An 18021-nucleotide genomic window follows, 5' to 3' on the forward strand; every position below is an offset into this window, starting at 1 on the left:
AAAAAAAAAAAAAAAAAAAACAAAGTACTAACTGGGAAAGGAGCTTTACTTTCACACAATCACACTTTTTTATTTTCTAATTTCTAAGATCATAGATAATTAGTTATAATATATATAGTCTTTTACATAGAGAATATATTATCCTTGGCAAAATATATGTATATTATCTTAACTCTTTAGGAAATTTGATATATGTAGGATTTACACTAGTTGTAGGATGCAAACTACTTTCTAAAATGACACTATTAACCCCATGTAAATCGATTGTGAACCGAATAATAAAATCCGTTTAAGAACCGCTAAAATCAAACCAGATGAAAACGATTATGATTTCATCTTATTCTTATCCAGTGTGATTTTAGTTTCACCTTATCAAAATATAAACCAAATCGGAACCAAATCTAATAACCAAAATCGCACTGTTTGACACCCCTAACCTACAAGGTGTAAAAATTCAAAAACAATACTTTTTTTTTAAATATCAACAGTATTTATATCCAATAGTGACGATCCAATAGCAATCCGTCCCGATGCCGTTCACTAAAACCTTGCTTGGAAGCCACCTTTCATGCATAACCTATCTACCTTGCCGAATCAGGTGAGCCTGCACGTAACGTCTCGTCTGGCAAGAGCCCTCGGTCTCCAGCGTCGTTACTGTCCCAGATGAAAATAACCGAGCAAGACCAAGTCCCAATCTCCAAGTTCAGTGGCGGAGTTGAATGAGAAACCACGGCTACGTACCACGCGTCCCTCCGTGAATGGAGTCTGCAATTTATGAAAATCCCTCATTTATTACAACCTGCTACGCCACCAGTACCAAATAAAGAGCCAATGGACCATTTAATAGGCAAGACCGCATGACCAGATACGCCGCGACACACCCATCTTCACAAGTGGCCACCACTGACCACCGGCCACCGCCATTACTTTGTACTACCAGACTCGTGAGTCTGCCTGTCACCACCGTACGTACAGACGACTGAGCCATTTTTGTTTTTTTTTCACAGACCAACTGAAAAAATTAATAAGAATGTAGGCCATCCAGATAGTGAAGCAGCGAACAAAGACAGGTTTTTCATTATATCCCAAGGGAGATTAACCAAAAATAAACAACCAATGGACTATAACATTAGCAGAAGACAGACCAAACATGCCTTTCATCTCGAGAACAAATAGCGGGTCGACGAGTCAATACCCGAACCACCCCACCCCTGCGTTGTGTCAGGAACACACACCCATACCAGACCTCCACTGGGCTGTATATCCTCTCAATCCAGCAAGGATTGTTCACGCGAGGTTCGTTCTTGACTCAAAACCCCACATTCACAGTACTTCTCGTCATCGACATCGTCTTCTTTTGTTGTTCCTTCAATCTATACCTATCAAACAAATCCCCTTAGGGAAAAAAAAAAAAAAAATTAAAAAAACCCACTCCACTCTATAGTCTTCTCCTAAAGACATTATTATTAGTCCCGGCGGCGGCGGCGGCGGCGGCCCGCACTAGTTTTCGCAGCGAAGGGCAGCTTTGATTTTCTGAACGGTGCAAGAGATGAGGTTGTTAACAGTCTCTACAGATTCCACGGTGAGCTTCGCCGTCGGGAGATTATTAACCAGTATCTGAAACGCCACAGTAAGTAGAGAACCACTTGCATTTTTTCCACCACTGCTATCACCTTCTCCGTTAGAACCATGAGGAGTGGGTCCACGAGAGCACTGACCATCGGGTACGATAGCGAACCCAGAGGGGAGGAGCGCCACGTAAGCAGAATCACCGCCATTCATTACAATATGCATCGCCGGAATATCCACCGGTGCGTACACAACCAGAGAGCCTGAGGCGTCGATGCACGTCTGTTGGAGTAGTATGAGCATGCTATTTTGGTTCGCGTTCATAGTCTACAAATTACAAAAACACACCCCTTATCTTTCGAAAATTACATGATAAAGCCAGCTCCATTTACAGATAAAAACCCTAGAGACAAAACTTATCACAGAAGCTTTCACCCAATCCTGATGCTCACAGAAAAAAGGGCTACCAGAATTTCTGCGCTTCCGTCCACTTTCTCTGTTATTTTACTTTTTTGACTTTAAGAACTTTGGGAAGAGTCAAGGGATCTGGATAACCCACAGGCAGAGGTCACTGTGTGAGGAGGTCGGCCCATAACCCTGGGCCCACCTAAGTCATATACTTCCAAAACCCTACTTTTGATTTTCCGCAAAGTAAAACCCCCCAAGACACAACACGACAGAGTATCACAGTCACAGAGTAGTGGGAATAGAGCAGTGGACAGACAATCCATGAGATCCATGACCACTCCAAGGGTAAAACAGTAGTTTTAAACCATACTCACACTAGCTCGGAGGAGGGAGACGCAATTGCCATGTTCCTGGCCCTTAGCAATGTGGGCCATCTCCTGCATGGGCCCACCGTTGGAGAGTATGTCCCACTCGCTCCTAAGACGCTCGTCTCTAAGGAAATCGAAGAGGCGCTTCGGCGAGACAGGGAGCCAGACGGAGGTGGCGGCGCTCAACACCACACCGGGGGGCTCACCGGGGTCATCCACGCTCTTTCGAGTCATCACCCTCACGTCTTCGTCGATGTTGCCCGTCAGTTTGATCCACTTGTGCACGGCAGACGCGCACACCCCGGCACAGAAGTTTTCGGTCATTCGCTGCGCCAGCTTCAACATGCTTCTTCGACCAGCTGCGGTTATCCCTGCTGAGAGAAATCCAAAACAATGCAAGAGAACTTTTGTCAAACAGGAAGAAAAATAAATAAGAACTTAGCCATTGTTGTTGACAAAAAATTGGGGGGTTGAGAAACGTACCAGTGTGATCTCTGGTGGGGACATTAGAGGACATGACGATGGCCAGGCATTCACATTGCCTCTGTAAGTTAGCTACCCATCTATGGGCGCCGAAGCCCAATCCAGAGCTCAGCAACTTACGGTAAAGCTGATGCACCATTCCATCGTCGTACTCCGCATGTTCCACCCATGTTACCTGTGAAGCATAACTAGTTACAGCTAAAGACCCATCAACAAAAAACTCCCCATAAATTTCGCAGTGTTAGGATTCCACGCAAAAGCAATAATCTCACATTTTAATGTAAGTTGATGTAAGCTTACAACGGCTTGAGCATCCTCTCCTCAACAGCCAGCTTTTGAGGATGAGTAATACCCAAGTCCCAACAACTAGTAATACATGAGAGAGAGAGAGAGAGAGAGAGAGAGGTTGCAAAGTTTGAAGACTACTCCTATGGCTAGGGTTCTGGGTTGATTGAACTGTTTATTATCAAAACACCAGAGAGAGAGAGAGAGAGAGAATCACAGACCGGACTAAAAGATTACAATAGAAACATCAAATGCATATTTAAATGGCCAAGTTTGAAGATTAGTCATGGCTAGGATTCTGGATTGACGGAATTGTTTATTATCAATAAACCAGAAAGAGATTCTCACAGATCGGAATAGAAGCATCATATACATATTTAAATAACCAAGATTGATAATTACAAGGTCTTACCAAGAGATGAAGGCTATACTGAAATTAATGTGTTCAAGGCCCAGAAACAAGAGTAGTAGACGCTTCTATTCAATATAAAATTACTGCTAACCTCGATACCCTAATGTACGAAACAATTAACAAATATCTAATGGCGGGAAACACACATATAGAAATCATTATTTTCCAGTTGATTACTGTAGATGCTTCAGGCAAATGCAGCAGAATCACCGGAATTTGAAGTTTAAATAACATGAAACCTAAAAAAAGATCATCACTGGCCCAGATTTTCACACAGTTGTTGTTTACCTTGGAGTAGCCATTGGGCATATCTTGTACTACACACCCTGATGGAAGCCTCCTGCAGCTGCTCACAAAAGGTGGTGCAGGTGAACCTTCTCGGAGGGTATCCACAGACACATCGACGACGGCCCAAACCCCCTCTGCGTGCTGCTTGCAGAACCTCAGGAAATTGACCTCGCGAATTGGGACCAGTGGTGAAAGAACTTGGAGCTCAGCATGCATCTGTTATGTCAAAATTAACAATTGGTTTCAGAGATAAGGAGGGGTTGTAAGGTCTACCGAGACAGTGACATTTAACGCTCTTGTTCTTCCAAAATAAGAAGGTTGAATAAAGAATGATGGATATCCTTACCAACTGAAGTGCCCCATTTCTGGTTCCACCCATTCCACTCGATGTCACGTCGGTGGTTGAAGCTCGTGCGATTACACCAGGAAACATTTCACCCCAACGATTCTTCCAGAATTATTCCAGAATTAGGAGAACAAAAGAAAAAAAATCAAAATCAAAACTTTCCACAAAAAACTTTAAGGAACAAGCAAATTTGATTTAAAATCCACTATAATGATTCCAAATGAAAAACCCAGGTCATTCCCAAGGTCATATGCACCAATGTGGGACTAAAACCCCTCCCATTCTTGATGATGGGGTGCACTCACTACTACATATTAGCAATCAAAAGCAAATTGTTTGAGTTAAAGATTGTTACCGCATCCATTAGAGTCTCAACAAGCGCCAAGCTGTTTATGATGACCATACCAGACTCTCTTGAGGCCTCAGTAACGAACCCATTAGGTTTCATTCCGATGCAGGAAGGGAAAAGCCTAAAATACTCATCATGGTTCAATGTCTCCCTCCCACCTTCAAAGGTAGGGATCCAAAGGGGCTCATTAGTCTGAGCCATCTTAACCAACTCGTCCATAGCAGACAACGCAAGTTCAAGCAACATAGACCTCTCCAGGTTCGTCGGAGCCGCCGGTGTAGTCCTTGGGGAAGGCACCATAGTTAAGGGACCGCCAGATGGATCACCCCCACCGCCAAAATCAGCTACCAAAGGCAACGTTAACGCCGAACCATACCCATTACTACTTCCGACACCGAGTTCCAAGCCTGAGTCTAGCATGGGAGGTGGCATAGAAGAAGTGCCGGCAATGGAAGAGATTGGCCTACCCAAGAACTTCCCTGCAAGGGTACATACTCGATCAAGCTCATCCTTCAGGCGAGCATTCTCAATCCTAAGGTGTTGCTCCTCTAAAGAGATCTCGCCTAGCATTGCTGGTCCACCACAGTTGGTGCAGATTGGATTCCTCATCACATCCCTAAATGCCAAGTTCTCGGCTCTCAGCTTATCGTTCTCTTGCCTCAGTATAGAGTTCTCATGGCGTTCCAGTTGCGTCTGGTTCATTCATTTCATCAGATACAGAAAACCCAAATCGAAAATTTAATTAAAAAAAAAAAGGGAAAAAAATTATACCTTCATCTGGGTACGGCGGTTCTGAAACCAGAACTTGACTTGTCTGGTTTCCAAGTTTAGCCTCCTACTGAGTTCCAGCCTTTGCTTCTCATCTGGATGAGGGCACTCCTTGAAAAGACTATCAAAGGGGAAAAGAAAAAAAAAAGTCATTAGAAGCTTTAGTTCAGAGAAGACTGTGAGATATAGATAAATCTTACGCTTCAAGCTCTTGGATTTGCTGTGGGGTGTGACGATGGTATCTCTTCTTCCTCGGCGGGTTTTCGGCTTCCTGATCATCACCAGATGCGCCGTCCATGTTATCGCTTCCAGATCTGCTCTCATAGCCGTCTTCCTTACTAGCCCTCGCAGTAGAATCTAAATTTTCTCCATTCCTACTTGCATCACTGCCTTGTCCTTCCATGCTCGTTTGCTGCTTCATATTTCCATTCAGAACATTAAACAAACACAGATAAGCTTAAAAAGTATAAATCATCAAGAAGAATAGAGCAGATGCCATGGATTTTCTCAGACAAAATCGAGAAAAAGAAACTTTAAAAAAAAAAAAAAAAAAAAAAATCATACAAGAGCAAGAGAAAGGCCTGGAGATGTGAACATAGATTTGGCCAGAGAAGAAGCGACGAGGCGTGGCTGAGCTATCGCACCAGCCGGCATGTTTGTGTAAGGTATATCGGCCACAACTCTTGTACCTCCAACACCAGAACTACTCTCGAAAAAACCCCCAAAATTCATCAAAAGGAAACAGAGAGAGAGAACAGAGGAGACAAAAAGGAAGAAACAAATCTCTCCAACTCTCTCTCTAAACTATGAACTGGAGAGAAAGAAAGAGAAGGAAGGCTAGCAAAATCTTTACTGCTTAGCTTAGCACTTCGTTCTCTCTCCGTCTCTCTCTCTCTCTTTCCCTATCTATTTAGCTTCTCAGTCTACAAAAATGGGAAAAGAGAACCCCCATGGGAGAGAGAGATCGACCCCAGTAAGAAAACAGAGAACCCTATTGAGCTAGGGTAATGACCCTTCTCCTGCATGCTTGACTACCTAAGCTTCCATTACTGAATACCAAAAAAGACTAAAAAGGAAAAAACGAAAGCATTCAAAGATAGAGAGAGAGCGAAAAGAAGAAAATGAAAAAAGAAGGGGAAGATAAAAAACGCTTATGTGGACTCCTCGAAGCCTTACAAATACTAAAAACCAAAGGGAAAGGAAAAAGGTTAGGTTGACTCTCGCACACACAAACACAGGAAAAGTTTTCCTTCTTTCCCTCCCATTATATCCGTCAGAAGATAAAATCAACGAAAAGTAATAAAATAAGGGCAGCCTTAAAATGAAGATCACAAAAAAAAAATAAGGCAGGAATTTTTCTGTCCGAGGGTGTGGTACCTGTACCAGCGTCTAGACCAATGACAGCAGACTTTCAGGCATTAATAAGTAAAGGTGTAATGGTCATTTTCGAAAAAAATCCTCTGTTGCTGGTGCGGCGGAGCGATGAAGATCCGATGGCTAGCATGACATCGGGGTGTGTGTCAATGTCATGTCGGCCATCCGACGCTTGCCGCATGGCAGCACCGGCAGCAAAGGATCATCGTCGGGTCATTTTGCTCCTCTTGTGGTTGGACCATGGTTTCAAGTATTGGTCTCCTATCGGCCATAATGGTCTTATCGGATCAGTATGGGTTGGGAATGATCCCCGATCCCTGATCAATCCAGATCAATTATTCGTATCATTTTATGGGTAAAATAGTAAAAAATTACTTTAAAAAAAAAAAGCATGGGTAAAACCAACTGATACCCAACGATCTAATCCAATATAGATCGATATCTGCACTAATAGATATCAATATCGATACCGATACCATCCCCTAAATCCATGGGTTGGATTGCTCCCAACAAAAAACATGTCCCCAAAAAAATAATAGGACTTTCATAAAAGGCAATGTGACTTCTGCTCTAACATAGGGACCAATGAAAGTGCATTTAAAAGCATAAATATGGGTAGAATTTCCACTTTTCATTTGGTGTAGGGAAGTCATTTTGCCATCTTGGTGTCATGCAAGGGCTATGTAATAAAAAATAAAAAATAAAAAAAGAGAAAAAATCATGCCCACTTATGTAGGAATCGGCACTTCTCCTTCGCACCCATCGCTTAGGTCAACCAATAACTACCTGAGTGAACACCACCTGACAAGGTGATGATCTAATGATTTAAGAAAGGCGTAGAGAATGAGGCACTGACAGAGACTCGGAGAACAAGGCACCAAGAATCATTAGATCATTCAGTTCATCCATGTAGCTATAGGCAATACCTGGGCAATGGGTGCTAAAGAGAGTAGCCAAATCCTTTGTGTAGTTATATGCCCAGCCATAAACAAGCTCAAATAAACGATATTAGATCTATTGCTTGTACGATCACCTAACTATACATATGAACATCTAAAACTTATTCATTTTGCTTTCAAATATTCCCCCTTCTCATCCTTAAAATAATAGAAAATGAGATAAGTGTTCGATGCTCATATATATATATATATATATATAACAAAGTCATCCTCATATCCAAATTCTAAAAAAACCACGTTACCTCCCAACCCATAAACCTCAGCACGAGTGCACGACCTCCTAGTGGCCTGTGTGCCAGTGCAGTTATTGTGTAAGTGGAAAGATTCCTCTTCTCATAATAAAATAAGATTAATGAAAAATCTTGGCCTGTACGCTAACATAGTAACTACGCAAGCAGACAGGGAATAAGATCGCAGAAAAGCTACCTCTGTAAAAAATGTCTCCATCACTGCGACGGTGAAAAAAGGCCACCGCCTTTTCAAGTACACCTTTTTTCTTACTTTCTTAGCATAACAAGCAGAGATTTTTTGCAGAGTGCCAATGGATCTCTCTCTCTCTCTTTCTCTTTCTCTTTCTCTCTTTCTCTCTCTAGTCTCTCTCCGTTCCCCTTTCTGTCTACTCTTATCTCTACAAGACTAAGACGATAAACATAGGGATCTGTACCGGAAATGACAAATAATAAAAAATTAGAAAAATAAATGACTTACAGCTGACTTACGTCCAGAGAAATGGATCTCTTTCTCTCTCTAGTTCTCTCTCTTAATGGCGACCAAAAGATTTAATGGCAACCGACGACAAGAGGTCAGCCGGTAAAGTGGCGAAATTCCGACGACGGATGTGGTGAATTAACCGGTGGTCAGCTGCAGAAGACAAAAACGGTTTTTTTAATGACGGAAAACGATAGATATCACTCTTTTTATATTGAATTTGGAGTGATATGAACCGTTGGATTACATCTTACCTACCATGGGGTCCATAGTTTTTGTATGGTGGGGATAAGGGGATCCCGTCATACTTGCGATTTGTCAAAGCATGATTTGTGAGATACTGAGATCCACGCTATGATATCAAACGTGTCCCACATGCATTTACTATGAATATCTATGGAATCATCTCTCTCCAACGGAAGGTTTATGGAATGATAACGTACAACAAAGTAACGGATGTTTACTTCAGAAATTTTACCAAAAAAAAAACAACAAAGTGGATGTTTGTGAAAAGACCATCTTAACCTTCAGTTCCATCCTATTTTGAAACTTTTTTTTTTTGGGTAGAACCTATTTTGAATCCTATGGGAGTCCACATCCTTTGCAGTGTGTGATGAGGTGCGGTGAATATCGGATGGCTAAGAATATCTAGGCACGTGCCGCAAGGGGCTCCTAGCCATCTGGTGCTCACTACATAGGTGCAGCGGCTACAGATGATTTTCACAAGTCCTATGATGTAGGGGTTGTTGAAAAAGAAATCGAACATTTTGAATTCATCAAAACTCGTCGCATCATATCGGATTGATTTTTCAATGATTTTGATTTTTCAATGATTTTGATTTTCAGAAACATTTAGAAGGCGCGAAAGACAAAATCGATCAGTTAGGTAATGATTTTGATTTTTAGAAATCATTAAAAGACAAAAATTGATTGCCGGTCGTTAAAACCAAACGGAACTAGAAAAACAGTAAAAAATTAGGAAAAAAAAAATATATCCTCATAATAAAAAGATTATGACATTTTCAGAAATCACAAGACAAATTTTAAGAAATCTTGATGATTTTACCAAAAATATTTTTCTAGCAAAGTTGTGCAATAAAAACCTTTTTACTATATTCCAATATTCTCGAGAGCATGAATGTGTCTAGGTTGGGCAGTCTAGAAAGCATGTTATAGTTTTGACTCGAGTCTGATTGAACTGAAACCCTAGTTGTCGAGGAAAGCACTTGAGCAACATCCAGGAGCGAGAGTGCTTTGTTGTGGTAATCTTTGTTTATGTCTCTACCCATGCTCTCATTAGATTAGTCGGTGAAATGATTGAAACTAGAAAAATCGTAAAAAAAAGAAGAAGTTATTCATCTAATAAAAGATTGTGACATTTTCGGAAAATACAAGACAAAATCGAATGAAATCTTAGCAATTATACCAAATGTCCTACCAATGAAAATCGTGTAATTAAAGCCTTCTTACTATGTTCCAATCTTCTATCTCGAAAAGCGAGAGCGTGTACAGGTAGAGGAATCTGGAAAGCGAGTTATATTCTTGACTCATCTACGCTAGCTAGTCTCCCCGATAATTAGTCAAGGTGCACATAAGCTGGCCCAGACACATTGCTAAACTAAAAAAAAATATATTGAACTACTATAGCAAAAGCACTAGTGTTTTAGGAAGGCACTCGAGCAACGTCTAGGAGTGAGAGTGCTTTTTTGCGCTAACCATTGTTGGAGAACCAGGTTTTCTAGCTCTACTCACCCTCCTCAAAATCTATCAAGTCGAACGAGTCCATCTAGGTCAAGAGCAAGTAGTGTTGTTTTTAATACATTTTAATACGAGAGGATATGTAAATACATTTATGGAAAAAGATCCCTATCTGGTCGTGCACTCCTACTCCTAGACCTCGGGCTGGCGAAAAGACCACCCGAACACAGAGCAATCCCATGATTATTTATCTTGAGATTTTCATACCAAGAAGGGTATTCTAGACTTTCTACATTTTTATTTTTCAATTTCAGTTTTGTTTTTTCATTATTTGGGTTTAATTTTCAGGCAACAGAAACTAGAAAGTGTGAAAGAAGATCAGAATATAAGAGCCGGAAATATTTGGTTGTTGTAATTGGGGTTGGGAGGCGTGGGGGATGGGGCCTTGGATCTTGACCTGATTCTTGTACGAAGATTGAAGAATATGAATGAATGAGAGATTGAGAAGTGAGAGAAGGAAACGTGTAGGTGTAGCTGTCTTCCTAAATACAGAACGAGAAAAATAGGTAAGCATTTATTACCATTCTCTTCCCCTTTGCCTTCTTAAGCCTTCACTTTCTTTTCTCTCTCTCTCTCTCTCTTATTTGTTATGTTTTAATTTCAGATATTAGTGTGTTCTTTCCTTAATAGGTAAGCTAATAAACACCATAAACATTAAGATTAGCATTTGTCCATTGAGGTCCTCAATCCTCACAATTATCTAGCCAAGAACATCGAAGGATCGATACGAGTCATGAGGTTTTGATCATACGATTTCATTCACCTCGTATTATTATCTATTGTGATAAGAAAGCATTTTTAGTTCAGTTTGATAGAACATGGGTTTTCATAATGCAATGTCCTAAAGTAAAAATCTTTCATAGCGTGATTCAATTATTATTTGTTAGGTTGAATTATAATGAAATAATAGTGTTAATTCAATAACTTGAACAATGGCATGTACTATATTTGACCTCTTGTGAATTAAAGAAAATAAGTATTAAAAAAAAATATACTTAAATGGTACAACCCTTTGGTCACTAAAGAAAGGAAGGGGTGATCTCATAGTTCATGCATTGTTAAATGTTCTATTTTTCCATTGAGGACCCAGTTTTTTTAAGATGGAAATGCAGAAAAATTAAACATGAAAACACTCAAAGAAGATACACACAATATATATATATATATATATTAAAAAAAAAAAAAAAAAAAACACTAAAGTTAGATGCTAGCAAAATAGTGTACACAGATATTTTGATGCACAATAGCAACTTTAACTGACAAAACTAATTAAAATTTAAAATCAAACACAAAGCTCTTTTAGGTCCTTGCCATTTTTCATCATTAATATAGTCTGTGGCAACTAAAACAAAAGGATATTTAAATAAATTTTTATGTAACTTCATCAAGAATATCAAATTATTCCAATTGTAAAACCATTAAGTTGGACTTAATGATTTAATAATGCCTACAACTTCAATACTTTATATAACTAAATATTTTATGACAATTTGAGATTCAATTCCCAAAAATTACATTATAATGTTTGGAGTAATGACTAATGATATTTCATCCATTTTTCGGCCCAAGAGTTTGTCTTTTTTTTTTTGGTAAAAGAATTTGTCAATTATAGAGGGAAAAGTCAAATATATTTATTAGTGTACACAAAAACATTGGTAATTACTCATCAGAATATCTTAATATTTCAGCATCATTTTAATTTTTTTTTTCAGAAAATATAAATTTATGTTTAATTACTTTATCTATATTAAACATAACTTTGGATATAAGTTCCTCTCTCATGAGAAAAAAAAAAACACTACACTTAGATGCTAGCAAAATAGCAAACACAAAGATCTTTTAATGCACAATAAGAACATCAAATGATAAAATTAATTAAAAAAAAAAAAAAAGAAGACACAAAGCTCTTTTAGGTCCTGACAATTTTTTTCATCATTAATATAGTTGTTATATGTGGCACCTAAAACAAAAGGATATTTAATAAAATTTCATTTAAGGTCATCAAAACTATTCCTATTGTAAAATCATTTTTATTTTTTTGGAAAACAGTTGTAAAACTATTAAGCAGAACTTAATGATTTAATAATGCATGTAACTTTAATGCTTTATATAACTAATATTTTATTAACAAGAAAAATACTATTAATTAATATACTCATATTTAAATAATGATCTTCCAGTGACAATTGGCATATCAATGAAAAAATTAAAATGAACTTATTTATATGGACATTAAGCTAACATTGGTGATTAGAGACTATCAATTTATTTAAAATAAAGAAAAATGACTTAACCAGTCATATGATGATTAAATTGTGATCATTATGTGGGTCCTAGAACTGATAAAACTTATTTGTTGGTTGCCTATGGTTATGCTACGTGTACAGTTATACAAATTAAAAGGATGAACCGTAAAATACATTTATTTAAAAGAAAAAAACAGATGAACTACTTCTGACTTATGTTTGCCAAAAATAAAAATAAATATGTAAATATAACTAAAGTAATGATAATACCATAAATGATGGTGATGATGCCAACAACTATGTAGCAAGGAAATATATGAGTTTGATAAATGCATTTCACTTCATACAAATCTTGACCTTAAGAGAAACATAATTATATATTAATATTACATCATTAGCAACATCAATATTCAAGTACCCTAAAAAATAAAGGTTTTTCTTTATGCATGATGAAGGTTTTACAACAAATCTAAGGTTGTCATTGCTCACCCTATATGTTGGAGGTCAAAATGCCCTTCGCTAGTCCCATACACCCATTGAAGTGAAATGAAAGCTAGCTACCAGTGAAGGAGGAATTCCGACACTGTGGCTTTGGAAAACTAAAATAGATTGGAGATTTCTAGACCAACTATTCTCCTTTGTCCTTGTGGTGGATCCTTACTATTTGATATTATTCATCCTTATGCATCTATGTGATCAATAAGCTAGCTATTTAGCTTGTGAATTATAAATGTAAACATGTTTCAATGGACATGGGTTGTTTCACTTGTATTTGGTGAGTTATGAAAAAACTTTTAACTACACGCTCTGCAATGACATAAATATCCCCCATAATAACAAGTGGATATTTGAATCAAATGAGGCCTTAAATTCACCACTCCAGAGAGAGAGAGAGAGAGAGAGAGAGAGAGAGAGAGAGAGAGAGAGAGAGGATGCTAAGCTAATGTAACACTTTTAACAGTTGGCTTGAAGTTGGTGAAGAGGATGTAAGAGCATGTTGTGGGTGATAATGGTATTTATGGTTCAACTTTAAAAAATATCAACAATACTAAGGTTCCGTTTGGTATCGTTCTAAAAAAACGTTTTTACAGTTTTTTCATTATATTGGAACGAAAAAATAGAATCTTCTGTTTGGCGCACTTATGGTCAGTTTCTGTTTTTTTGGAACAAAAACTGAAAAAACGAGATTGGACGGAACTCCATAGTGGAGTTCCGTCTTCCCAGTTTCGTTCCATTTTACAAAAAAAAAAAAAAAAATATTCCCGATAAAATCTGAAGTTTTGAAATACCATTTTTTCGTTTAAAAACTGCATTTTGACACATAAAACTGAAATTTTTGTTTTTGACACGAAACGGCGTTTCTGGAACAGAAACAATACCAAACGGACTCTAAGAATAAATTGTTTTCCTAATGAAAACAAGATTAATATAAATATATATAAACATATGATAAGTTCATGGTACAAAATATCATGCTCTTACTTTAGTCTAAGAATATGTGTTTTATTTATAATATGGAATTTTAGTCTAGTCATTTTATATATAGGTGAACCAAAAAAGGTTTGAAAGAGCTTGAAGAGATGCAAAAATAATGGTTGATAAAAAGGATTGTAGTTCACCTATTTGCAATTGGGGTGAAAGCTAATATACGATGAATATAGTTCTTTCATTTTTTGTATAATAAAATATTCTTTGTTTCAAGTTGACATTAGTCACCACTATCACATCTTGAAGCTCTTTCATAGGTTTTTGTAACTTTTTAACTAACATTATAGATTGGCGAAAAGAAAAACAAGTGGAATTACTTAGTCTACCCTCTCCTCAAAAAATTTAAAGAAAAACTTGCTAAAGTGACTTAAAGCAGCATTCCAATGATATGTCACCGGCCAAATCTTCCAACACAACTCCAAATTAGTAACAAATATGGTGAATCTTAGCTCTTTAATATGGTGACGGGTATGGGTCTTTGGTAGATAGGCCATTAAATAAGTTTGACAACTACCTATATGTAAATACAATCATAGAACAACTACTGTATGATTGTTCAAAGATTAGCTTAGTGGGGTATTTGTCCAACAAAACTCTAGCTTTTTATAAACCAACTTTATTGATGCATTTATGCTATTAGAAGTGAAAGCTATCTTCAACCAAACCCACTTCGATCTCACTTCCCCACTCCTTGAAAAAGAAGAGTAAGAACTAAATTAAACTTTAATTCTATAAAATTTAAACACCTTTCATGAGAACTTTCCCACCATTTGCATATTTGTGATAACAAGTTTCTCACATGATTTTGTAGTCCTCATAAAATCAACCGTTTGGCATGTGGGAAAAAAACCCGACTAAAATAATTGAGTATAAGGATAGTACCATTCTTAGATATAATTTTTAGTTAACATACGTATAAAATTATAAATACATTCACTTTTGTTTTAAGAATTAGGAAGAAAAATGGAATAATCTGATTTGAACGTAATGAGGACTATACCAAAGTCTATAAACACATAAGTCCAAAATGCAATATTTTAATAGGATCCTATGAGTATTTGAAGTCTAATCATGAAGTAAAATACGAGACAAACAATCAAACATGTCCAAATATCATGGGGTAGATGAGTCTAAATTTATGGAAAAGAAAACTCTAAATTCCTCCTCATATGTAAAATTTTAGCCTAATAAAGTTTGCCAAGTGAGAAACTCTAATTATTTGTTATTTTTTTATAGTTAGGCTATGGAATTGAACGAGTGTCTAATCTAGACCAACTATCTATCTAACGGTTAAAATGATTACATATCATTCCATGTGGCACAATGTGGATGTGTTGATTTAATAAGCTTATCAATGTTGGACTACTCAAATAAGTTTTTCACTTTAATTTTCATAGCAGACAAGGATCTATTAGGCTTCCTTTTTTGAGTAGTTGGCTAAACAAATATAGAAATGAAAGTGATAAGGGTGGTTGTAGATCAACTGAAAAGAGACAAAAAAATGAAGGGAGGCATTACGAGCCGACTACAAGAAGCAAAGCCCCAACTAGCTTGAATGGCACTAGACAAGTCGCTTATAAAAGGCCAACGATATTGTATCCACCAATGTTGGAGTGGTTTAATTTCTTTTATCACTAAAACATGTTTACATGAAAAAATTGAGTTATAATTATTATACGACTGGAAGAGGGAAATTCTTCACATATTGATTTATGGTCAAAATTTGTAATTAGACCAATCTTACACCTCCCTTCCTACACACACACACACACTCATATGCGTGTGTTTGGACCTAGTCTAACCTCAGTTTTGGTTGAACAAGATAAATCTTGTAAACTCATTTATAGAATCTTTTCCTCAATCAGAAGTTATACGTTGGTGAGCAATGAACTTGGTACGAGCCGTAAACTCGGACCTCCTAAGTTCGACTCCCACTAAGCACACCTTGGGCCACTCACACGGGGATGTTTAGTGCTCTTCACTGCTTTCAGTGAAAGTTGAATGGTTTTCATTCAACTCCGGTATGACCCGGTTCATGCGGTTGTGGGGTCAGTATGGGCTCACGGAACTAGTCAAGCCAAAGGCTTGAAAACCCGTCATTAGCAAAAAAAAGAAGTTATGCATTGGATAGCATGTACTTGTTGGGCTACAAAATAATGGCTTCCTAGAGACTGTATCACTAGAACCATTGAAGTGAACACTTCTTATTAAAGCTTGCAGTTGTGTTTCATTGTAACACTACAACCAAAAATAAATAAATCCCATTTACATTTGGAATATTCATCTTCATCTACATGCATTAATGGCTATTATAGAAATTTTAAATAGAAATTGGATGCTTAGAAAATAGAAGGAGAACAATCAAAACCTGATCAATTTTCTACTTCAATTTATCAATACATTGAGATATATTATAAGTCCAAAACTTTTTGGTAAAGTGATTGAAAAACCAAACTTGACATGTGGTTGAGGTTTGATGCTCCTTTAGCTATTCAATTTTAAAATGATAAAATTAGTCTTCCACATGTCTTAAATCAAAGGAGCACCTACATTAAAGCTGCAAATTGACAGATCTTTATGAGAAATTTGTGATAGAACCAATCTTTGTTTGGCTTTGGCACATTTTAATTTATTCAATCTTAGTGCTACATATTATTCTTTTTTTTTTTTTCTCCCTCAATGGTCATTTCAATTTATTAGCACATAATAATATAATGCCATGATTTCATAAATTGTTGTACCTATTTTTCAAATTAGTGTAGTGCAAATTTATGCTAATTATTTTTTTTACATCCGCATGTACACCTCCTTCCCCTTTTAGACCAACGAATTAATGCTAAGTGGTTATTATCCTTAGGCATCTATTCATCGCACTGCTTCAAATATGTGCAAGGAGTATCAAGTGAGTATTTTGAGGAAAATACTAAAACTCTATAAAGGTTTGTGAACACTAAGATGGTGGGTGAACCGTCCTTCGATAGTGTAGAAAAACTTTATTCATATTCATATACACCTAGCTATGATAGTCTAGGTGCATTTGCATGGTTGGTTTTTGAGTTCGTTTGAATATAGGCAAAAAATCCATACATAGCTGGGCTTGAGTTTAAGCCCAGGTCTTTTGGAGGGTTTTGGCCTATTCTCATGTTGTTGACACCCGTCCTCATGGAGTATCGCTGGCCTGATTGAGTGTAGTAGGCCCAGCCCAAGCCCAATCTAAGGCTACATGCCCTCAAACTCACCCATTACAGCTCAGCCTGTCATTGGCATTTACTATTGGGAAAATTAGATGATTACCTATTTTTGGGTTTCCCTTTACAAAATTACCCACAAAAAGTTTTAGTTAACAAAAATACTCAAAATTATGTTTGAGTTTACAAAACAACCCATCCAAAGTTTTAGTTAACAAAAATACCCAAAATCAAGTTTGGGTTTACAAAACTACCCAAAATAGTGATTCTTCATCTTCCACATATGATCATGTATTCTTTAATGACTAAAACTTTAAGTGGATAGTTTTGTAAACTCAAACTCAATTTTATGTATTTTTGTCAACTTAAACTTTAAGTGGGTAATTTTGTAAAGGGAAACCTAATTTTAGGTATTTTTGTTAATTGGAACTTTTGATGGGTAATTTTGTAAAGAGAAACCCATAAGTGGGTAATCATGTAACTTTCTCTTTACTATTTAGGTTTCCCAACCGTTTAAAAAATCCAAACACTACAAAAACTTGATTAAAAAAGAAAAAAATCTTTAAAGGCAGTGTGGCCCATGTGCCCAGATACAAAAGGGGACATGACCACCCTGCTCCTCATGACAAGATGAAATCCCACTTTTATTGGGATTTGGCTCATCTACTGCACAGTAGAGATGGTGGCTCAAATCTGACGCCTTTGAGCGCTTTGGCACGAAACCCAACACATAAACATGTGCCTCGAGGAGCTTCAAGGCATCTAATATGAGCCTTCGCCTCTATTGGGTAGTAGAGGAGTCCCATCTCTTTTATTGATGCTTCTGCGTGAACTCCCATTTTGCCTCCACACTAGTGTAAGGGCCATGCTACCTTGAGGAAACTCTCTAAAAAAAAAAAAGAAAAACTGTATGTATTATGTACAATGCTTCCCACCTACTATATTAATCTACAATTAGATAATCACAAAAAAAAAAAAAAAAAAGAAGAAGAAGAAGAAGAAGAAGAAGAAGAAGAAAAAAAAA

At 37.3% G+C, this 18021-nt stretch overlaps 1 protein-coding gene across 3 annotated transcripts; it reads right to left on the reverse strand.

Moving 5' to 3' along the window:
- Positions 1 to 1049: 1049 nt before the first annotated feature.
- Positions 1050 to 8468, reverse strand: LOC122082028 (homeobox-leucine zipper protein ANTHOCYANINLESS 2-like). Of its 3 annotated transcripts, none has more exons than XM_042649528.1 (9): positions 8318 to 8468; positions 5477 to 5688; positions 5280 to 5397; positions 4515 to 5201; positions 4160 to 4261; positions 3814 to 4029; positions 2829 to 3003; positions 2352 to 2719; positions 1050 to 1896 (listed from the first exon to the last, which is right to left on the reverse strand). In XM_042649528.1, the coding sequence occupies exons 2-9, from the start codon at positions 5677 to 5679 to the stop codon at positions 1501 to 1503; spliced, it is 2265 nt and encodes a 754-aa protein (XP_042505462.1). In that variant the 5' UTR covers positions 5680 to 5688; positions 8318 to 8468; the 3' UTR covers positions 1050 to 1500. The 3 variants fall into 3 exon arrangements, with proteins under 3 accessions (XP_042505462.1, XP_042505461.1, XP_042505460.1); XM_042649527.1 differs by lacking the exon at positions 8318 to 8468 and adding an exon at positions 5841 to 6456 and having other exon boundaries at positions 2352 to 2716; XM_042649526.1 differs by lacking the exon at positions 8318 to 8468 and adding an exon at positions 5841 to 6454.
- Between the last annotated feature and the right edge of the window lie 9553 nt (positions 8469 to 18021).

Source organism: Macadamia integrifolia, chromosome 6 (assembly GCF_013358625.1).
Source record: "Macadamia integrifolia cultivar HAES 741 chromosome 6, SCU_Mint_v3, whole genome shotgun sequence".
Lineage (NCBI taxonomy): Eukaryota > Viridiplantae > Streptophyta > Magnoliopsida > Proteales > Proteaceae > Macadamia > Macadamia integrifolia.

Bases quoted from the DNA above. Each gene is read 5' to 3' on its own strand.
- LOC122082028 (XM_042649526.1), bottom strand. From the start codon at position 6,008: ATGAATTTTGGGGGTTTTTTCGAGAGTAGTTCTGGTGTTGGAGGTACA. The intron at 4,030-4,159 runs GTAAGGATATCC...TTGACATAACAG, and splicing joins GAAATGGGGCACTTCAGTTG to ATGCATGCTGAGCTCCAAGT. The intron at 1,897-2,351 runs GTGAGTATGGTT...TGTAATTTGTAG, and splicing joins TCTCCCTCCTCCGAGCTAGT to ACTATGAACGCGAACCAAAA.